The 24,013-nt window shown below is 36.0% G+C and overlaps 1 protein-coding gene across 1 annotated transcript; it reads left to right on the forward strand.

Annotated features, from left to right (window-relative positions):
- Window positions 1-9,745: 9,745 nt before the first annotated feature.
- On the forward strand, window positions 9,746-22,183 carry c9h1orf226 (chromosome 9 C1orf226 homolog). Its single transcript, XM_005802318.2, has 4 exons — window positions 9,746-11,043; window positions 11,879-12,075; window positions 12,180-12,304; window positions 15,821-22,183. The coding sequence occupies exons 1-4, from the start codon at window positions 11,013-11,015 to the stop codon at window positions 16,458-16,460; spliced, it is 993 nt and encodes a 330-aa protein (XP_005802375.1). The 5' UTR covers window positions 9,746-11,012; the 3' UTR covers window positions 16,461-22,183.
- Window positions 22,184-24,013: the final 1,830 nt, after the last annotated feature.

The raw sequence follows: 24,013 nt of genomic DNA on the forward strand, positions 1-24,013 counted from the left end.
CTTTTCACAAAAGCAAGAAAGTTGTAAATGGTAGTTGACAAGCTTAGAAACCATGTTGGTGTTTATATCCTAAAAGTAAAAATGAAATAAACTGCAAACGGTATTCTTTTTAGCATTATTACAATTCCTCAAATATCTCAAACTCTTCTTTCATTCAGCAATAACTGCATGTAGAAGTTGTTTGCCACTGAAAGCTACACTGCCAACTTGTCCAGCAGAGTTGAACTGGGGTTGGTGACTTGCATTGATTTCTCCGTCACAGACGCATGTTGTTTGAAACTGAGGTTAAAGACTTGGACAGCAAAGGGGCACTGTAGATCAATATACAGTCCAGTCTGTCACCAGCTGATGCACACACTACAACTTCACAGCTAACCAACACCTGACACACACTCACAATTTCTGGAACTTATGATTATGGTTTAGTTTAACATGTCTGATTTATTCCTATCTTCAGGAAAAACAAAATTATTTCATTACCTTTAAATTGTCAGCATACTAATTCAATAGCTCAGAAAAACCATTAGATTGTGGTTAAATGCTTAAAGGAGACAGCAACTGGTGCTGGTGACATCTAGTGGTAAGGTTGTCTAAAAGAATTTTGTCTACCTACTCTTTCAAAGTATGGAAACATTATGTAGCTGTTGATTCAATATTCTAGTGATGCAGTTGAATTACTGCAAATATTAATCCAATCAAATCACTTTATTTAATCCTATCTATACTATAGATAGGATATAGAATATACTATATAGGATATATAGAACTATACTTCTATAAGTTTCAGTATAGAAACAACAACTCACTTTTTCACAATAAGACATTTAAAATGACTGACATTATTATTAATAGATCAGAGCATCTGTTGCTGGTTTGTTTACCATAGATTGCTTACATATCAGGTAATGTGTTTAGAGCAATTCGTAGCTGTTTGATTCAAGGTTTCAGCTTAGAGTCACAAACAGAATTGTGGAGGTTCCTTGTGCACAAGAGTGTTAGCAAAGTCCTCTCCCCCAGCCAGTTCTTTAATTCTCAGCAAAAAATAAATGTCAATGATCTGAACAAACATAAGAGCTATTTACCAAATGTGTGCACCTATATTACCAAACATCTATTTTAAACCAATATTACATTATAGGTTTGCTGGGAAGAAAAAGCAAATATTAGCACTGAGAAATGGCTGGAGGAGCCTCCCCAAGAATTGATTCCAAGGCTGTCCTCTGTTTGTAAAGGCGTCAACGAAGTTTGCTGTGTTAATGTGAAATATGGCTGTGAGATGCATGAGGAGTCAGTGGGTCACATGCAAACAAACAATCACATTAGACCATTAAAGCCTTGGAATTAATTCCTCTGTCTGTGCCAGAAGAGCAGAAGGCATAAAGTACTCAAAACAGCCAAGTAATTAATCCTCTGACCTCAGCATTAAAAATAAGAGCTATAACTTCATCAGAAACTACTTAGATTGATGTGATGAGTATGGCTAGAGTAGTCTTAACCTCGAGGCAGTTGTGTTTTCTGGATGTTTTGTGTCTTTTAGTTTTCTTTTGGTGCTCATTTAAGGGAATGTTCCCTCCACCTCCCATACTTTCAACATATTGCTCAGTCAGATGATGCTTGTTTCCTTACATTTGTCAAATATTCAGCAGTGCTACATGTCTCTGTGTAGATTTCTGCTTTGTGTACGCTCCATGTGCAGTGGCAATCTGCCATTGATGTTGCTGTGATGTAGAACTGACACCTGTTTTGTATGACAGAGTAGCTTGGGTCATAATCTGCCACATGTGGAGCTCCAGATGTGAATGGCCAGCATGCAAAGATTATTAACTGAAGGTGTTTATCTATGCCACATCTATTTTAAGAGCCAGCTTTCCTTTCTTTGTTTTGGCCTGTTTCTTTTGCATGACTTTGAATGTGTTGATGCCAATGGAATAAAAATTTGTCAGATTATACAAGTATATGTATATTTTATACATATACTTTTATACATATGCTTGTATACACATATACACATATATATTGTATATTTTAATTCGTCACATTTGATCTTCAAGTTTTTTGGCATCCCTGTCACAGTAAATAGCTAGGGGAGTGTCACCTTTTCAAAAACTGTTAAGTTTCTTTTAAAAGAAAAATAAAAACAGCAAAACACAATACTGATAAATTTGTGATGAAAGATTTCACCAAATATGAGATTTTTGTTGACAACTTTTAAATTACTTTTCACCAAAAAGGTAAAAGCATCACACGGTGATGAGAATTATTGAAACTGTCATTTATAAACTAAGCTTTACAAATGCTTTTTTATTGTGAGGTCTAAAGTTAATAACTGCACATAACAATTTAGCCCATTGTTAGGTGGCCAAAATAATTGAAACGAATAATGCACAGTGCTGCAGTCTTTTATTTCTATGGTTTATTGGTTTTCATGCTTCGAAGGTTTTTACAAAGTCTTGAACATAAAAGTAGCTTTTGTAATAAAGAGTTAAAAGACTTGCCAATAGTTTTCTCCTTTATGGTACCATGTGTTCCACATGTGTGTAAGGCTCAGTCTATATGATATAATTGTTATTTTCAAAGGAATTTTGCTGACTGTGAAGATCCAGCACAAATCTTCATTATATATACTATTAGAAGTAATTTCTGCCTTATTTATTTATTTTTTTGTGTGAAAATACATTTTGGAAGTAGTGCATACCGACCTGTCTGTGTGATGTTGAGATCAAATGAAAGTCGCAATTCAACAAATCTTGAGATCGTTCATTCATCCCTGCAGAAACCCCATGGCTGTTTTCATCTCTTGCAGCTGGTCATATGAGCAGGAAGCAAAATCTCTAAAACAGACAGAAATAGAAGCATATAAGAGCAAACTCAAGCTATAAAACCTGGGACAATGTTTACACGTTTTAATTAAAACCTTTTTTTTCTTTTTCTTTTTGTTTATTGCTATACTTGTCCTTCTGTCTACAAGCCCCTCCAAGGGGAGTTGTCTGGTCTGACAGAAGGTGGTTTAGCAAAAGTCTGAGTGAATTATTGATCTGGGGGCCTAGATATATAGCAGACTGGTAGCACTTAAACATGTCTGACTAGACCCACCCCTACTGTTGTATACAGTATTTATTTCTTATGTCTAAGATCTACATATGTTTACTATTATTTGTCTGTACTCTGAGGTATATTTATACCTTAATGGCTTTTTTTCTAAAATAGGGCAGTCATTTCTCTACACATGTGGGATCAGGTTCCAGTAAATGTTCTTGTTACTAATTTTATTTTCAAGTGTGCAGCATATATCCTACCATTATAGCACTGTAAGTGAAAGGAAGCGGTAAAGAAAAATGAACATTTTCCCTCTGTAATTAGAGAGCGGTGGGTGTTGTGTTGTGGCTGCTTTGCTCAGTGGTCCGGTCAAACCACAGTAAGATGAGAAGTTAATCTAGATCAGTTTTTGCCATTTCTATTGTTGAAGCTAAGGAATGATTTCCACCTTACAGAGACTTTTGGTGCTACCTGGAGTATGCTACGGTGTGGCAGGCTGTGCGGGTTTCACTGATGATCATCTTGCTCCATCTCTTTTGGATTCATACTGTGTCTGCAGTCTAAGGATGCCCTGTTTAACTCACTCTTGGGGCTCCTTTTCCTGCAGCTTTCCCATGGAAAGTGCAGACCTTTTTTTCTGCTTAACTGATTTATATTAAAAAGCTGTGATTATGAACCCCTCTCTCCAGTTGTTATGTTAATATCCTCACAGTAAGAGACTGTACTTTAAGAAGATTATATTTGTCAAAATGATAGGTTTATGTGAATATAAAAAAGTCCAATCACTTAAGGGCCTGTATGTCTTTTTACATGGCTTACTTTAATGTCTCCTAACTGTGTGGCTTCTAAAATTTGAAACATTTGTTCATAAATAGAGATATCAATGTCCCTGTGATAAGTTGATACATTCTCATCATGGGCCCTAATTTCTGTTTATCACCATCTTTATTTTTGTTTGCTTGTTTGTTTTTGTTTGTTTAGTTTTTTGGGGGGATCAAGTGATGTATTTCAGTACACATGCTAAAGTTTGAATTTAAAAATGAATTTCTCTGATCTACTCTGGTTTAAAGTTACACATAGAGGCTCAATTATGTACAGACATATTCTACAAAAAATGTTTATACAAAAGACTCTTAGTAAATTACAGAGAAACCTCACCCTTGTTTTTCCCATCAACAAGCTTCTTCTGCACATGTGGTTTGATTTTTGACCAATTTGCTTATTAGAAGTGGAGGAGTTCTTTTAAACTGATTTGCTCCTTGGTCCTGGCTTTTAAGCATTTTTCACATTAGGTTTTGTGATAATAGCTTATGATAAGGCCATCTCAGTGTTAACCTGGATCATCATGTCCCAAATATTTTTGAAGTGTTTGTGGTCACTCACCCAGTGGTACATCTAGTTGTGGCCAGGTCAGAAATTTTTAATCCAAACTATTTCCTGGAGGTGAAGGAAATTTATGATATTCAGGGACAACCCAGAAACCACCAAGACTCAAGCACACTATGAGCTTGTTTAAGTGATAAAAATAAAGCCATGCTCCACAAAACTATTTCAAGCACAACTGAGATTAGCAGCTGCTGACATGAATAAGACGAACATCTTCTATAGAAAAATTTTATCACAAACATTGAGCTGTTTCACCACAATGATAAGTATGTTTGTAGGAGATGCGGTGAAAATGTCAAATTTAGGAACACCAACCCTACTGTCATGTATGGTGGTGTTAGCATCATGGTCTGTTTGGCTGTTTGTGGTTCTGATGTATTGTGTCAAGTGGATGGAATATTAAGGAACAAGGAAAGTCTCCAAATCCTTCCATCAACTTGACCATCAATCAACAATCAAAAGTTCCAACTAAACAATGACCCCAAACACAAACTGATTTTAGAATTTGTGAACAATCCATAAATATAGAATGTACACCAGAAAACTAAATGAGATGAGATGAAAACCTCCCTCTTCAGAGTTTTGAAAAGGGCTTAAATAGATTCTGTCTGACAAGATTCAGGCAGAATCCTGTCAGAAGCTTGTTGAAGTCATGGTGCCATTTACTAGGAGGCATTTCAACAAACGATCAATGAAGGTGTGTTTATGTTTTAACTGTAGATAGAAGATAAAACCAACAAAAACAGAAATGTTATGCCAAGAGCAAACTGTTGGTCAGGGTTCAGTAAGGTCGAGCAGAGATATTTTCCATTAATCTTGTTTTTTAGTGGCTAATCAGTCTGAGGCAGCCCCACACCCACTCACTTTAATCATTCATGTCATAATGAAACCGAGTGAAAAATTGATGAGCAGATCCTCTGTGCATCTTCAAGAGGGAAGAGCTTGAAATTTTATTTCCTCCCTCCCTTTCCCCCCCCCGCCAGACCCAAAGGTAAGATTGGCCTGACTTGTAGTTTAATATTTTCCTCACTCAGACACACAGGACACACGTGCATCCTAATGAAGCCCAGTGAGAGCTGTAATTGAATACCGCAGCGATAATGACCCTGTCTGGCCTGAAGATTATGGTGTTTGTGTTCAAGTGAGCGTGTTTCAGGTCGCTTAGCCTCTCAGCGCAGTGATCGCTGCTTATATTTTCATGTGGGTGCCATGTGCCGTCGTCTTTTCCACCAGACTGTCTGATTGGTTTCACTTTTTGTTTTCGGGAAGAGTCAGGTCAGACATTGATGCACTTAAGCCAGAAAACACATAAAAGTTTCATGATTCTCCAAAGCCAAATGATGCCTTTCAGGCTTTTTAGGAAGTTAACAAAGCAGGAAAATGTAAAGCTGTTATTTAGTAAGGTGATTGGAAGGTTTTTACATGTGATCTGTTGAGAAAAGATGCATTTAAATAAAAAGCAACAAGTAAACATAAAATATTTACTTTTATTGATAATCTCTTTGTTTTTCCAAAGAGATCATTAGTCTCTTCTGTTTTTTCATTTGATTGCTATGGAGCTCTTCATTTGAGTAGCTTTGAGTAACATTTTAATGTTATACATGACCAACATTGAAAAAGTCCCATTTCATTTTTACTTTTGGAGAAGGCTAACAATTTTCTGCAGTGTTGCAGATGATTGCGTTATCCTCACAATGGATTCAGTCTGGTTCCTACGAAAGACTCTGCTCTCCTTGGTAAACACTTTTTGTGTGGCCCTAAATATCTCACATTGCTGCTCTCATTCTCGTCTTGACCTGCTTCTCTGTGTGACAAAATTTTATGTTATAAAAGAACATGATGACATAAGGTTGTAAGTGATTGCATGTTTATGCTCTACATCTTGCCGTCTCCACTAGTAATCTCACTATTGTCTTATTAATCAGCAGCCATTTGAAAAGAACGAATGCAAATGAATGCAAATTGTGGCAGACAGAGCTCCTAGTCCTAGTTGTAATTTAAAGAACAACTCATGCACAGAGTACTAAAATAACTACATCTTTTTAGAAAATAATCTCTTTTCATTCCACCTTCTTTTCCATTTGTAAGCATTATCCTTAACATCTGTGTTAATGCACATTTCAGTGCTCCAGTACTATTGCTGCTGTTTTGTGCTTTCTGAGGGAGTGCAAAAGGTAAACAGAGATGTATTGGAAACACCAGGAAATTAGTTGTTGTTGTTTTGCAGCCCTCAGCAGCACAGTCAGCAGTTTGAACTCCATCACAGGTTGTGACATGCTGCCCATTAAGACCAATTCCCATCAGATCCGAGCAAGCAGACATGCATGTTTGCAGTTACAGCTACATTACAAATTTTGGCTGAGGAAACATCAAGAAACCTCCTGTAAAAGGATGTTTCTTTTCAAAAAGCAGGTTTTCAAAGACATGCAACTTTGCTATTTTTTCAGTTAGATTAAATGCCTTAATATATTTTTTAGCATCTTTGCATGTATTTGTATTGTTTTGTTGGGGGTTTTTTGTGCTCATTTGTGATCATTCTGCATAATTCCTCCTAGAAACATTAAGAGATTCTGTGGCTAAGGGGCCGATGTTGCAGATGTCTGCTGATTTCACTTGTAGTTAGTTTGGATTTCTCTTTTTTTATCTTTTATTTGTCTCTTATTTTCTAAATAAATTTCTATTTACCACAGACAGCAGTAGGACCACAGGGAGGAGGCAGATGACCTTGATTTTTTTCCCAGATGATCTTTCTCATCTTATACTGTGACAACATAGTTACAGTATGAAACAAATAGTTAATATTGTTTTTTTGTATATAAAAGTTACCCACTGCACCCTTAATGCTTTCTGTACCCAGACAAATGAAAATGTTCAAGAGACTGCAATGCAGCAGCCAATCGGTAACCATCTCTTACTGATTGTTAAAAAAAATAGCTCTTTCAAATTGTCAACAGACAATCTGCAGTTTGTGGCTTTCAAGAGTTGTTTTTAATAATATATTTGTAAGAATAGAGGAGAGGCAGGTCAGTCAACATGTCCGACAATTTGAAGTTTTCCTTCAGACAAAATTAAAGTATTTCGATAGTGTCACAAACACTGTGATGGAAATAAAGCTTTAAATATTTGTCTATGTCTGCACTTCCTGTAGAGTAAGTAGATCCCTACGCGTAAAAACATTCCATGACAGACAGATTTAATCTCTTTAAAAGATAAAATAGAACAACTTTGCTGCAGGACATTGAATTTCCTATTCTGTGCTGATGTTTCACTCTCTCATATGGCAGCCTGAAGGAACTCAAGCATGTTTGAGTGATACAGCTTATTTTCTAGGAGCCTTTACAAGCTTTTGTGTTTTCACTGACTTTATTTACACACAGTTCACTGATGATGAGAATTACTGAGTGTTCTTTATTCCGTAACAACAGGAACTCAAGAGGATTGTTGTTGGCTGCCGATCCTTTTAGCACGCAGGTGTGGTGCATTCACTGACTGGGGGCACCAATGAATTATATAATCTAATGAATGTTATTACCAGTGGATTTATATGTGAATCTCAAATTTCTATTGATTTCCATCTTTCTAAATAATCTATGCTCCTTTTGGGTGTGTGTTTGAAGTTTACACAGTATATGCTTGTCAGCTTTGTCTGTGTTGTGATCCTTGATTTTCCCTTCAGATGTCCACGGTCCCATTTGGCGTCCGAAAAGTGGCCACGATTATTGCAATTTCACAATTTTACTCATGAATATAATTTTAATCTTCTTCTTCTTTTTTGATTAGATTTTCAGAGTTCATTCAACTAGAACTTAGACAACAAAAAAACTTGATTAACAGATAGAAGTGGTGCACAGCACAAAATTAAAACTTTAAATGTCAGTGCATGGTGTTAATTACATTTTATTTTCTTTTATGTTTTTGTCAAAAAGAAAAAGGGCTTCCTTTTTCATCTGCACAAACCACAGTGAAGCTGCAGCACACAAGATTGTGCCATCTCTAATTACAAGGATGTGAATAATTAGTTTTTTGAAATTAATTTGCCTGGTAAGTGTTACTGATGGTGGTACGTCTGAGCACAATGAGTGGCAAATCAAACAAATCACCTGTTAAACAGCCCCAGTTTAGTAATTCCAATTATGTTGCTGAAATAGCAGCATATTTGTAAAGGAGAAGCAGTGCTGATATTCATGATGCCACCAATAAAGTGGGAGACAAATGTACTGTGTGTGCCCATTAATTGTATTTATATTTCCCAGAACATAGCAACATTAAACAGTGTGACAGAGGTCCAATCGTCACCTAATTTAGCAGAAGATCCTCAGTAAATGTTAATGGTCTGTTTTATTAAGAAGCAGACTTGCTCTGCAGAATGTTACATTATTAAAATTTGGTTAAGTCAGCTATTCTACATACTATATAACAATTGATGTATTTGCATGTAAAAACACACCAAACACAAAAAACATGATGCATTGTGCCAAGGTGGAAGATTACTTTTGATTTCTTAAAATAGGAATAAAGTAGTTTTCCATTAATTAATCATTCCTGTGTTTGAATATTCCTCTTTGGAATTTTTATTTATTTATGTATTCAAGTTAATTGTTTCCCTTGAAAATCATCTCAGACTATCCTTGGTGATGTTCCTACATGAATAAATGTCAAAGATGGTTTTAATTTAGTAAGGCAAATATCTGCTTATCACTGCATCAAACTGATGATGTTTATCATACAGAAAAATCAGGAAATGACCCTTCGACCAAAGATAATTAGCACAAACTAAAAGATTTAAAAAACTGTTGCATTTGCTCAGCTAACTTATGTATATTCACTTGTAACATTTCTATTACTTCTCTGTGGCTGTAGTTGGGGACTATTGACATTGGAATGCAGAACAATAAGTAGTCTTAAACAAACATCAGATTAGCATTCATTCTTAGGAAACCGTACCCTTCAGTGAAGGTTCAGGGACAGTCCAGCAGAGAATTGGACATAAATAGTGATAAGACACTATTTGTATGTAAATGAATCAGGCAAAGAAATTTCAAGTAGTCTCCAAACAGTTGAAGTTGAAGCAGGAGATTGTTCAGAGAAAAGCTGAAGAATGTTAAAATTCAGAGTTATAAATTAATGAACATGTATTCAGATAGGAGCCTTTAAATATTAACGCATATATATATTCATATATATATAACATTTCTTTTTTTTTTTCAAATACAAATATTTCTTGACTGCCCTACTAATAATAAATTGTCCTCCAAAAATGAATGTCTAGGATTTCCATTGTTTTGAATATGGGAAAAGTGTAAATAACTGTAGGAATGGCCAACATGAAGTGAAGTGCAGCAAATACATAAATGCTGACATACATGGGTAAAAAATTAATCAGAAGTTAAATACAAATAAATGAATCCATCCAGCCATCAAATCTCGAATTATTTAAGTCTTGAGTTAAAGTTGGAGCTTTATTTCTGGATGGAATCAGTGTATTTGGAGCTTTTTCCAGGAAAAAAGACTTGTTCCTGCTTATTGCATAACAAAATATTTAAATTAACCAAACCTCTACTGGAAAACTCCCAAGTTTCCAGTCAAGTTGCTGTAACATTTTTGTGTGATAAAACATTCAATATAACTAACTATTGATAACATTAACTGATGTGTTCAGGTTTATTATCGTCTTTCCAACATTCCGCCTCCAAAAGATCTGGTTAAATACAATGAAATGGACAAAAAGTGCAATACATTGCCCTAAAGAAGCAAAAATCTTAAAATGTTTTTCTGGTAGACGACTGGTCTCTTCTTCTGCTGATGTTTGCTCATCTGCCTGACATACTGATTGGATCTGATATAAAGAGACTAAAAGATGAAGCTGCAAAGAGTAAACATGTGAACATGAAGCCTGTTTCATCTGCAATCAAAACAGCTGCAAGTCACCTTGAAGGAACTATTTTGTAATAAAAGTTTGCAGTCTTTGCTGTAGAAAAAAGAAAAAGCTTAAATGAGCTCAAATCTGTCAATTGCTTGACTTGCACTAGATCAGAAAATGTGTCGAATTACTTTTTTTGTCATGCCATTTTTCTTTTAGAGTGTAATCTCCTACAAAGAGGGTTTCATCCGACCACTAGTCAGTTGACTACCTTATGTCACTCATTACAGATGTGTTTCAGATTTTAATGGTGGACTCACTCTGTTCCTCTGTTCTACAGAATTTTATTTACAGTCCTTTCTTGGTAGCTGCATGTTAGTAGACATTCAGTTTTGTTCTCTTTCCCTTTTCATATCCCTTTCTATTTCCTTGAAGTTAATGGACTTTACATCACATTGATTTGTACTAAAGGGTTAGATATCCTCGAGTGTCTGGCTAATGGGCCCTTCTAGATATCTTGATTGGAACAGCAAATGGAAGATTTGAGTGCAAAGAGGTGTCAAGGTTAGCCTTTAATTTTGAATTCATTTCAGTGTTTTTCCTCCATTTATTTGTGTTTAGAGGAGTTTTTGATAAGCAACAATTTTTGTTCCGAAGCAGAAACATTGGAGTAATGTGCACATTTACGGGCTAACCTGATCTGAAATCTAATTCTTCTCTGTCTCGTTAAATGCTTTCCGAGAAATATGTCTCTGCAAGAGGTAAGATATTTGGTGGACTGAGCTGAACTGAACTTCTTTCTGTTTTGCTGTTTCTGAGTCTGCATTCTGACTCATTCATGCATGATTGCTGCTACTGTCTGCTTGTTTTGTGTTCCACTGCAGTAGTCTAACATGTTGTTTATTAACCATCCTTTATTCACTTGGTATAGTAGTGCTATTGCCTTTATTATTTAAATTCCACAAGCTAAATTCAGTTTCGCAAAATAAAATTGAATCTTACTTTGATGATGCAATATCAGTTTGCTTTAAGCACAGCTGAATCTTACAGTGAGATAGTTTTCAGTCCTTCAATAAGCTCATACAATAAAAAGTAGCCTGAATTTAAAAAATGGGTTCCTACTTTTTCTGAGAAGCCCTGAAAATAATGAAAAGGTAAGAAATAGGATCTTTTTTTTCAGGTCAGAAAACTGATCAATTTGCATATTTCTATTTTAATCCATGTCCTGCTTGCTGAGTGTGCACATCCGTCCTGCCATGCAGCAATCTCTTGAATTTGTGGTTTTTGCAGATTCTGCACTCAAAACGTTTGAAAAAGAAATTGCTCAAGAACTCTGTAAACTTTTTAGAAGAGAATAGCAATAATACATAAAAATGTGTAGGAGCCCTAAAATAATTTACTGAATCTCATTATTCTTGGTGCGGAGGAATACGGAAAAACATGTTCATTTCTGTTGGAACCTCATCTATATCATTTACTGTTTTAAAAGTTTGCAGCTTTGCTGTACTTCCTTCTTCTAAAACACTTTTTTTTTGGTTCTGTTTAAGATTTTGTGGTAATTTTTATAACACTCTCTTTTGTTTGCTTTTTGTACAGTTGATCAGAGTTTGTTTGAGAACTCCATTGCCCAGAAGCAGAGCCCTCAGACCTCCAGAACAGGTCAGCACTCCATCCGATCCCTCTCAGCATCAGCTAATTCCAATTCTGGCTCCACCTTCATCGACTCTCCATCCTCTGGAGGACAGCAAAGGCTGAAAAATGCCATTAACCTGGGCAAGGCAGTTGGGGCAAAGGTCAGTACATCATAAGCTGATTTGTAGCAAGGACCTCTGTGGGTTCTCAAAAATACCCAGATAACTTATCTTTCTTCAAAGCTGAGAATTTTCTTTTCCATAAGGTCAACGACCTGCTGAGAAGGAAGGAGCCGAGCCACCTTGGAGACATCGGCGTCACTGAGGTCAACAAGAATGTTGGCGCAGTTTGGAGCTGCATGGACAAACTTGGCCACAATTCTGCTAGCAGGTGTGTAAATATGCATTCACTCACAAAAATTGTCATTAGTTGTATCAGTTCAATTTAGATTTATATATAGTCAGGGGTTCTAAAAATTATGCAGGACTTGTTTATGTTTCATTGTGTCAACTCAGGACTGTAAAATATAGACAGCAACCCATGTAGCACTGTATGATGAAATATTTAGCAGATGAGCAACTGTATGATTTCTTACGGCAGGTGAATTGCATCACAAACTTCCAGCAAAGGTTCAATCCAACAATGAGTTAAAAGTAAGCACTGATGCTAGCACTCAAACTACCATATTCAGACCAAAAACAGGAGGAATTGCGTAGGTGTGACTGTGCTTATTGCTGAAAATAAGAGAACAATATTTGGACACTTAGCTTAGCTTCTAAAATTGGTCAAATCAAATTTTGTTTGTATAGCACATTTCAACAGCAAGGCATTTCAAAGTGCTTTACATCATATCAAACACAGAAACACAATGCAACATAGAGTCAACAATCAAAACATGACATTAAGTCAAGTTCCGTCATCATCTTTATCCTGTATCTTTTTCAGGCAAAAGGTTGGTAAACACTGCTCCCTCTGCCACAAGGCGAAGAACACCAACCAGGCTAGAAATAACATTTTCTAGAGATCTATTAGTTAATTACATACATTTGATACTTCTGGGTGCTAAAAACAGCCAAAAAAGCTTAATTTTTTTGAATATACATATTTTACAGCCTTATTTTTTCCCCATAACATTTAACAAAGGAGCATAGTGCTGAAAGAAGAGTTTCCTCAATTCAAAATACTTAAAGTTAGGTTTCAGAGTAGAATTTGCTGAAATTCCACGTCTGATTTTAGATCCTCTATGTGGATTTGTGTTGCAGCTGTTTGAGAAATATTACTGCAAATATTACTGCAGTGCAAGATGAATCAACAAACCTAATTGATTTGACCAAACAACATTACAGTTGTATGCTTTGCCAACTAATTTGATAACAAGAAGAACAATGCAAAAAAAAAAGAGAAAAAAAATCTCCTTTTAGCTTTTGAAATACCACATTTTAGCAGTGACTGAGCTTATTCTTGTAATTGTTCACAGGAGTGAGTTTTTCATGGATAGCACAGAGACTTTTGTGCAGAGTGATCAATAATTATTAGTTCAATTTTACCTTTCAAGGATTGTCATTATGGCACAGTGCCAAAATCTAAAACCCTTTTTGAGAGAGGAAATCTGACCTCCGATATCAGTACAGCTATTCTTCACATTGAGGTTTTTGGACAGCAGGACATTTCAGTTAAAGCTCATGGACTCCTATGGGATGACACTTTTGGGGTATTGAAAGAATGATGGGTTGTCCTTGGACTGGCTAGAGGATTTATTTCTACATGCCTAATAATCAAGTCATTTTGGCTTGTGTAGTTGTGCACAATACTGCAGTGGACAGTCAGGTTTAATTTGGTGCTCTGTTGCATGATACACTGCTTTGAGTCAGAGGGAAACAGCATGTCTATTATATGGCTTATTTTCAGCAAGTAGTATAAGATAAATCACAATATTTGCAGATACTTCATTTGTGTAAAGAATGGCATTACTGGTTGACTTTTAATGTATCTGTCGTCTTGTTGTTTGAAAATGTGTTTTCTGCTGTTTTATTTGTATATTTTTCAAATGGTTTGTGGGTAGTGCCACTGCAACAATGAATTAAGGGGTTCGTTGATTATCACTGACAATTGTTTCTTACCGCCAAACATATCAACACCTGTTTGTTTGGAAACTGGGATTAGCCAAAAGACACATGGTTTCATAAATCACACATGGAACTTGTCCTCCTACCATTTCTGACCCCAAATGTATTCCAGGTTTTTGATAAATGAGACTCAAAAAGTGTAAACAGAGCTCAAGTGTCTGCTTTGTTTGCTATCAGTTCCTGCTGTTTGAGTTTTCCAGTTCATATCGCCATTTCATCCTCTGGTACTTCAATTTTGCACCTCTGAGAAAAGATTTTAGGTGCCCTAATCTAAACCATGATGTATCAGGACTATTTTTGTTCTTACGTATTTTCCTGCATTACTATGATAAACTGTTTCAATAATTCTAATGAAATTTATGATTTCAATAATTTCTGTATTATCTGAACAGATTACCTTACACTGTAATCCAATGTATGATGGCTATTATTCCCACTTAGACCTGTCAACTTTTATTTAAAAAAAGAGACAGATAATCTCTAATTAAAACAAATAAAAATCTTAATAATGCTGCCGGTAGATATTATTTACCATATTCATGCAAGCACATTTGAAAATGAATCGTTATTACCCTCACTAGGTTAAACCCTCTCAGCAGAAAATAGTTCTTCTAAGTGTTCTGTTTAGAAAAATAAAACACTTAAGACCACATTTTTAATTCCACTTTAATTAGTATATTTTTGTTTAAAGAAGGTTTTATAACAGATTATTTCTTTGTGTTTTATTTATTCAAATGTTCAATTTATTTCACAAGTCAAATTGTCCAAATGCAGCAGTTCCTTTTTTGTTGACAGATGAAATAACACAACCGTGTCTTTTTAATGGTGATGAAAGGACCTGCTGCAAGTGATGTATAGCAGCAGCATCTTCCTCTTTGTCGTCCTGATATTGATTGTGGAATGGAGGACTTGTGTCCTTGAAGAAAGCAGAGGGTGGGTGTGTTACTCTCACTGTTCAGCTCCAGAACAGTTTGTAGGCGACGTCTCGAGACAGTGGAGAGGAGCCACTCCCTCAACCAGCAGAACCAGATCCAGGACGGTCAGGATGAGCAGCCATGTGCTGCGACCAGCTGGTGGCTGATCTAGAAATGATTTACAGTGATAACACAAAAGTATAGAAAAGGCAGTTTTTTCTATGGAAAAGGAACAGAGAGAGTGCAAATGGTTGGAAAATTTGGTTAAAAATGTGTAGATGGAGAGCGCTAATTGACTTCATGTTGTTGAGGTTTGCGGATGTCTGAACCTTCAACTCCTCTGAGATTTATTTTATTCTTCAGTGGTGCATAGCCTCTTTATTGTGTTAATTTAGTTTGCTGAATTCTCTGGGCTTTGATTATCTGTGATACTAATCATTAGAATGTTGGTCTAAAGTGAAACTAGCCCACTTGTTCTAACTTCTCTGTCACCCAACATGCTGTCATTTGCAGGCAGAAAGAAGTTGGAAGTCTTAATCATAGGACAGGATTTGTGTTTTCATTCAGCTGCACTGAAGCAGCACGGAAGCTTTAAATGGTTGTAATTCAGTGTAAAGGTAAAAGGAATGATGGTTTTATTCAGGCATGATGGTGGTGTTTTTCCTATTCTCACATTTTCCATATTCTTTTAGAGGCTTTAGGCCTATAGTAAAGAGGGCACCAGATTAAAACCTGAAACCTGTACTGAACATTCTACAACAATAAATAATTTTATTATATTATATTTTAACAGTTTCAGCTTTTGCAGTAAAACCTGGTCCATTAGTTTCTGAGATTAATCCCTTCTTCCCTCTCCTCTTTTCCAGCCACATGTTTGACTCCTTTCCTCGCCTCGACCCACCGCCGCCAACAGGAAAGAAGCGCGTCCCTCGAGCTTTGAAGACGACCCAGGACATGATGATCTCCTCTGACCCTGTAGTCGCCTCGCCAGACCCGGCAGATTCTCCCCCCTTTCTGCCCTCCCCTGAAGAAACATCTCAGGGCCCCAACGAGGAGAGGAAGAGTGAGGAAAAGCTACCAGGAGGCAGTGAGGAGCAGGAGGAGAGGTCGACAGAAATCACAGACCCACTCGGTCTGGTGGCGAACCAACCCGATTCAGAGACAGAGGAGACCAAATCCACGACTGATGAAGTCAAAGATGGGGAGGAGGAAAAAGGGAGCCCAGAAGGAGGTGAGGAGGAACATCGACACCAGCTTCAGCTTTCTGTGCCAGACCTCATCAACAAGGATCCTCCTTTGGAGTCCCGAGCCAAACCCTGCGACGTCTGGCAGAGGGCATCCTCGCCAGACTCCCGGCTCGCCTCCTCTCCGATTTTGGGCAAGGCACCCTGCCGCATCAGCCTGGGGGAGGAGGTCCTGCTTGGTAACGGCGCCCCCTGCAGTAAAGACTCAGGAGGAGGCACTGAGGAGGCAGAGCCTCACCCAGACCTGCTGTCCTTTGAGTAACTCAAATTTTTACTGTGGCTTTTAAATGTATCACCCACCCTGCTTTAGTTTAGGACAAAGAGAAAAGATGCTTTTCAGAAGCAAGGCAGGCTTGAAGACCTGCTGCTTTTCAAACTTTATATCAGCTTTTTAAACAGTTTCGTCACTGGTTTGAGGTCAGTCAGACTACGTAAATTATATATTTTATGCATAAAAATACACAGGAAAAGGCTGGCTGTTTGCCATCATTTCTAGCTCACAATGCAAAAATAACAAACAGAGTAAAAAACAAGGGTCATTATTTTATTGCAGTTTCAGTTTTTAAAATAATAAAGTAAAAAACAATGTTCATATTTCATTAAATTTTTTTTGTAACTTTGGCCTTTAAAAGTTCCCTGTCTGCTTTAATGACAGCCTGATTATGTATTAATGAATGTATTTAGTGTGGTGACATTACCTTTAGATGGGTTAAAGACTTATAGATATGAACAAAACCTTTAAATCCTTGAAAACCACACCATTTTTTATTCATAAAAGGTTTTATTTTTTAAGTGTGTTACTAAGCTGCTGCATTAAAGCCAGTTAAAAACTGCAAAAAGTATATATGTTAAATAGAATTATATATTTTACATTTCATAATTTTAAACTACATGGTAAAGTTTTTTGTTTATTTTTTTCTTTCTCAGTTGTTTATAGCAGTCTGGAAAACATGCTCAGAAAAAAAACAGGAAGTGAGAATTAAAGGCTTAAAAGGATGTGTTTGAGATTGAACAGGTAGGGTGAATATCACAGTCACAGCACGTCTGCGACCTCCAGTTTATAAAAAAAAACAATCATTCTGAATCAAAGTTTTTTTAACTCCACTTCAGGATGATTTAACTCTCCAAAAGAAGCTTTTTGTCTCAATTCTGTGCTGAAGCCAATTTCTGGCTTTTCTCAGAAATTGATCGGTAACACAGAGTTAGTTATTTTCAAAACTTGTGCAAATCAAGATCCACATTTTTGCCTGCAACAGGAGTGTCCAAAGTGTTCCCTGTGGGCACACATGATTGCGTGCAGCCCATGTCCACTGTTGAACAATGATGCAAATTATGACATTTTTTTAGACAAAGACAATAAAAAAAAATCAAGCCAAGACTTTAAGAAATTATAAACCTTTTCTTGAGCAGGGCAAACTTGCAAAAATTGTTTTCAGTAAACTAGTGTGTGTTTGTTTTAATGTTAAGCAGGTAAAATGTTCAAATTTCACAATAAAACCTTTTTGCCTGTAGAAACATTCTAGTATTTTCAACCAGGCGATTTTGACCCACATGGCAAACAGTTTTGACACCACTGTTCTAATGGATCCAGCAATGAGAGAAATTTTAATCACAAATTGTTGTGTTTTGTTCCTGGATTCTGCCACAAACCAGACTGAATATGTGAAGTTCTATAGAAATCTGGCTCGTCATTTAAAAACAATATTAAATCACCAATGCCTTAATCTGTAAAATATACATCCTCTAAAACATAACATAAATAAGCTGACTATTTTTAGGACTAAAACATATTTGACATATTTGACTGTATGAGCTAAAATCTGCTGCTATACTGGAACTAAATGCCAAGGAATGAGACGAATTGAAGTAATTACCGGTCTGTGCAGCTAGGATGTGCAAAGACAGGTTGTTCCACATATTAGCTGGAGCAACATCTGTTCAGGCTATAAATCTGTTTTCTTCCTTCCACACCCAGTAAATTAATTAGCCGTTAATACTTTGATGCGAAACGGATCAGTTTGGTGTGCCTCTCTCCAGAAACAAACGATGAAAGGTTGTTTCCCTGCGCAGACCTGAAATGTGCTTGACTACATATTCCATCACCCTACAGATGGAGATGGGACTGAAAGACGTCTGAATGGAGTGTTTTTAGAAAAGGGATGAGGGGTTCCTGAGTTAAAGAGAGGGCAAGGTAATGAGCTGTCAACAGGAAGGGATGAAAGAGGTGTATTTTTTATTCAAGCGGATCCTAAAGTGACAGACCAAAGACGGAAATTAACAGCTCAGTCAGACAGGTTGTTTTATCACTTTTTTTTACTTGCCAGAGGAGGAAAAAAGCAATAATATGGAGGAGTATTTTTTTTGTTATTGTTGCTTAAAAAGATGAAAGCCAAAGAGTGAACTTTTCTACCATTTCTTTGTGTCTTTATTCTTCAAAAGACAGAGGTTGACTCAGGTGCTTGTTACATGTAAGCTGGCATTGAGAGAAATTATTAAGCCTTACTTCACACCTGTTTGTCAAAGCAGGTAGATTGGGGTCTGGTTGCCGTGGTTACTTTAACACAAATCAAGCACTAAGAAGTAGAAATCTGTAATTTTCTAACCTGGCATTCTGAAGATGTTCTGGGGATTTCTGCTTCTGGGTTTTGAGGCGTGTTTGTTTAACACCCTGGATATATATTTTTTTGAGCAGAGAACTAAAGTGCAGAATGCCATGAATTTCCCAGAAGAAGCTGAGACCAAAAGCAGCACCAGCTGAGAATGAGAGGAATGTGTAGCTCGTACTTATGAGGAAAAAAGCAAGCTTTGTCTCAGTTTTTTTTTTTTCGTTTTTTTTTTCTCTGAATGTGTCTGAGGCACTGAACTGTAACCAAGCAGCTGAGGCCTCCTCTGCGGTTCTGAATCATGTTCCACTTTTTTTTCTTTTTTTTTTTTTTCAGTGAAATTACTCAGAGCTGCAGATGTTTGAGTAGAAAGCACTCCAAAAAAAAGAGAGATATTTTTATACATATCTAAAAAAATTAGCTTTAAAGTTACGGGGAACCGAGCCTTTGGATATGCAAATACCACACCCAGGTCTCTGACCATTGCCTGTAGGGATGCACTACATGCACAAGTCTTAATAAGTACCTTATTTTTTATTGCAGAATAAGACAAACTTTCTTGTAATATTTGAAGTGGTTTTGATCTGTAGTTTTTAGGCTTCTGAAGGTTTTCCTAAAAATAATTATTTGAACTTTTGCTTATTTTTCAGTCAACATTAGCCTATTAACCATGACCAATAAATGGTACAGATTTAAAAAGGTTGTTAATATCAAGCAATAACCCAGCGGTGTGTTGACAGGGCTTTTTCTTACCAGAGGCCTGCCATAAATATGAAATTGCTTCCTATCATTTAACTGAATTTAAAACTTTGTTCATTTTGGTTGTCATGGATCTTCTTTTTTTTTCCAATAATTTTTTGTCTTCAACTTCTCCCTCTTCCGCTTTGGGATTATACATGACACCAACAGCTAAGATATCTTCAATTAGAGTGATTTTGCATGTTATCAAGTTGGATCTCTTCGCGGTAACATCCAGTCAGTATTTCCACCTCACAGTGAGTGTGTCTACTTAGTCATATCTATTTTAGCTGTGTGGAAAAACCTCATTGTGGGGAGTAGCTAGCCAGTTAAATCTGGTTTGCATCACAAGCTCCATCCTGAAGGTAAAGGGAAGTATAAAGTCATTCAGAGTTTCTGTGTAGCGTTGATATTTATACAATTTACTCTTAGCATGTTTAGAATCTGCTTATAAAAAAAATATAACTGAGTATGGAGATGCATCTTTCCATACTTGGATATGTTTTTTATTTGTAATAAATGTGTGAACAGTAATAATGGCTGCAAATTTCAAGATCATGAATTGACTATTTCATTATTTTGACATATGAAAGTATTTTTTAATAATAATAATTGTCATTCAATATTTAGTAATGCATCAGTTTAGGATCAGGTTTTTTCCATCTTAAGCCAGTAGACCACATCACTCTAATTTGAATTTTAGCCTTTATATTTTAAGATCAACTGTGATCATAAAAAACCAGTTTGAGGTTTAATTTTCTTCAGATAAGTCGATGAAATTCTAATCTCAAGAAACTAAAGCTATGCTTTCTTGAGATAACAGAAATAAACTGTTGTGACAAGTCAAGCTACCATTTGGTCATCTTAATATGACTTAATTTTATGACAAAAGGTCTATCAAAAAAAAAAAACAAGTTTAAATCTATATGACAATTTAGATTTTCCTAATTTCAAGATGATAGGTAATCAAAATAAGTTCATAACATTCCATCTTAAGTTGTTGACTGTAAACCAGCCTACCCATGCACATTTACAGTATATGAACTTTCCCAAACTTTCATGGGTTTGCATTTCAGTTATTACAGTTATATTACACACTTCTGCTGCTTCAAATACCTGGAACACATTGATACTAAACCTCAAACACCTAACAAAATAATCCAAATCAGTTGCAATGTTAGATCTTAAAAGTCATGACACATTTGAACAGATGCATCTGGACAAGGGCAATAGTATAGAAACATAAATTGTGTAGGAACCCTGTTACTGCCTCACCACCCGGGCGGATTAGGGGGTTCAATTTCCACATTTATTATTTTTTAGCCTCACAATGCACAATACACTGCCATAGACAAGTAAAAGAAACTGATCAGTATGAAAATGATTAGAGTGAAAGAGCAAAAACAAATGAAATCCTGGAGAGGCCTTTTTGAAGACCAATTAAGAAGTTACAAGAAGGTTTGTAAGCAATATGTTGATAAATAAGCCAAGGTTAGTTAATTTTACAAATAACAGCTGGATAATGTACAGTACAGACCAAAAGTTTGGACACACCTTTTAATTCAATGAGTTTCCTTTATTTTCATGACTATTGACATTGTAGATTCACACTGAAGGCATCAAAACTATGAATAACACATGTGGAAATATGCACTAAACAAAAAAGTGTAAAACAACTGAAAATACCCCTTGAGCATATGCACAGCAAGAGAACATCAATAAAAACATGATAAGCAGAATACTAAATTCTCTGAGTAGAAATTAGAGACAGAGCCTTAGCCTGATTTTAGTAGCTTTTCTGGGTTGCTTGCATTTCCTCTTCTTGACTTTAAAAACCATTTTTAAACATTGAGCAACGTTTAAAACATATAAGAGTCTGTATTTTAAAAAATAACCAAGTTCGTTATAATATCACAAGATTGCTGTGCTTGATTCTCTTTTTATGAAATTACCAAATTGATTGTCTGATGTTTGTGTTGTTTTATGTATGTTTTTATGCCCTTTTGGATCTGGAAAAAAGGCAACATTTCTTGTGATTTTCTTGTCTAATTTAAGATGACTTTAGCATAAATAACACACTAACATAATCAACTAAAGATAAGGGCAAAATGACACTACATAGCTGTTTAGAAAACCTGAACTCTGTTTCTTTGTTGGAAATAGTAAATTCTTTGAAGATATCAAGCATTGTTCATTTTTTAAGTCTGTAAACCACTAACTTTATCATTTTTGTTGAAGGAACAGTAATGTACAATTTTTACCAAAACTTTCTTTTCCTAACAACAAATGAAGGAGTTATAGAATGTAGTTTTTATTTAGCTATTTACTTTAATTTTTTTATGTTGAAATTTTATGTTTTTGTCTCTGCAAAGCCAATCTGCATAATTCCAGTTTTTATTGATGAATGAAGGACGCTCGGTGTAACACATGGACTTTTTAATTCCAAGGGACTGTTGAATGTCTAAATGAAGCTTGAGATTTTTTATCTTGAAACTGTTGCTAATTAAGTAATTTTTTTATCAAGCAAAAGATGAAACTGAATGATTTCCACCTTGTACTTTCCTACTTTACTTGTCATAAAGAGGAGACGTAATAATTTCCTACAATCACTGTAATCTTATAAATTTTGATTTAACCATTTGAAGTCATTGTCTTCACTGATTGTGTCCTTGTTAACATCAAATGAGTTTTTTCCCCTCATATTCTTTTAAATCCTATTCAATTCACTTAGAAAAATAAAGGAGTGCAAAACAATGAAATAGTTACCATGACCTGATTGTGAAAGTATCTACATCATTCAGCAAAAACTTTATCGAAGCACGTTTTGATTTAATTTTATCTTTGATTCTTTCTGAGTTCTGCCAGGAGGTATAGTAAATCTGATCAATCAGAAATAAAGCTCAGCCGTCCAAGATAACAATTTTCTCCAGACATTTATTTTGTACAGTCATCTTCCTTCTCGTGCCATGAAATTCAGCCAGTAGCTGTGCTGCATTTCTAATACTTACACAGATGTCACACCGAACTGCAACCAGGTCACAGAACAGATGGCTGACATAAGTTTTATGTGATGCTCATAAAATATCACACAATCTCAAAAACAGACACAAACCAGAAACTGTCATTATATGTCAGCATGTTCAAGAGCGTAAGACCTTATTTACTTAATAAACTTCAACTTTTATCCTACCTCTCTTTACCCCTTCACTCCCCAACTTCTCTAATTTGTCTTTGAGCTCTAGGTATTTTTTTCAGGTTCTTAAATTGTTCCTATCCTGAGTGTCCTCTTTTTCTTCCACGATAAATGATCACCCGTTTATCATGGAAGTCTTTTCTCTTTTGTTCCCCACCCCTCTCACTGGTGCTTCCTATTTTGATCGGGGAACCTCCAACCAATACTCCACACAGACACACTTGTGCACTGTTCCCGTCACTTATTACGGCATCCCATGTCCATTTTGCCTGCCAGCATCTTGCTCCCAGATGTTGGACACTGTTGGTTGGGATAAAACTTGTGCTCAACAGAACTGCTTAACCAGAGGAAAGGTTTTTGACTGACCTGTTCAGAATCTTCTAGAGAATGCTGTGAAGAAACTGCTCTCATATTTTTTACAAATGCTCAGATCTTGTGCAATGTTGCAATATTGCCGTAAGACTCAATGCTAAAAACCTGAATTTAAAAGTAGTAGTTTAAAATGTAGGTACTTATGCAACTGGGCTATTGCAATTTTTTCACATGCTAAGTAAAATTGTATGACAATTGTCACATTATACCAAGGAGACGTTTTGTAACAATTTATTATGATCTCATTTATGTCACCAAAATCTGTACTTTTAGGAACATCAACTCTGCTTGCACATTTCCTGTTATGACAAAAGCTCTGTGCTCCAAACTCTGCCAGTCTTTAACATAGATAGCTCCTTATTTTCAAACTCGCGAAGAGATTCAGAAACCGACAGTGTCCTGATGTTTAATTCATCTGTTTGTCCTAATTTGTGGAAATCCCGCTCTTCCTCTTGGCACATGTCACTGGCCCTCTTACTCTGCCGAAATGAGTTTGAAGCCCTACGGGGGTGTGAAGAATGGATGGAGATGATTGCAAGATGAGAAGCTTTATTTATCTCCCTGCAACATTAGAGCTGTAAACAACCAATCAGGTCTTGTCTCTTGTTTAATGACTCAAACATGATGCAAATATTGATTCTCTACAAAGGAATCTGGGCCTCTATGCATAATGAATATCAAGTATCAGCTGAAAAGCCAATGTTTATACATCTTTGTTTGTCTTGAAATTATTTTCTGGGATAACTCATACAAACAAGAGCTCTATAGTACAAACAGTAAGCACTAATGTTCATTGCAAATTAAAAGTTTTCATGTACAAAAACTATTTGTATATCCAAAAATGTTGAAAGTTTCAACAGAAGTTGACAAAAACATCTTAAGATTCAGCAAATGTAGATGTAAATCATA

This window comes from Xiphophorus maculatus, chromosome 9 (assembly GCF_002775205.1).
Source record: "Xiphophorus maculatus strain JP 163 A chromosome 9, X_maculatus-5.0-male, whole genome shotgun sequence".
NCBI lineage: Eukaryota > Metazoa > Chordata > Actinopteri > Cyprinodontiformes > Poeciliidae > Xiphophorus > Xiphophorus maculatus.

What these genes read in the sequence shown, in the direction of transcription:
- c9h1orf226 (XM_005802318.2), top strand. Translation starts at nt 11,013, where the DNA reads ATGCTTTCCGAGAAATATGTCTCTGCAAGAG. An exon ending in GAAATATGTCTCTGCAAGAG is followed by an intron (nt 11,044 to 11,878) that starts GTAAGATATTTG and finishes CTTTTTGTACAG; the next exon opens with TTGATCAGAGTTTGTTTGAG. An exon ending in GGCCACAATTCTGCTAGCAG is followed by an intron (nt 12,305 to 15,820) that starts GTGTGTAAATAT and finishes CCTCTTTTCCAG; the next exon opens with CCACATGTTTGACTCCTTTC.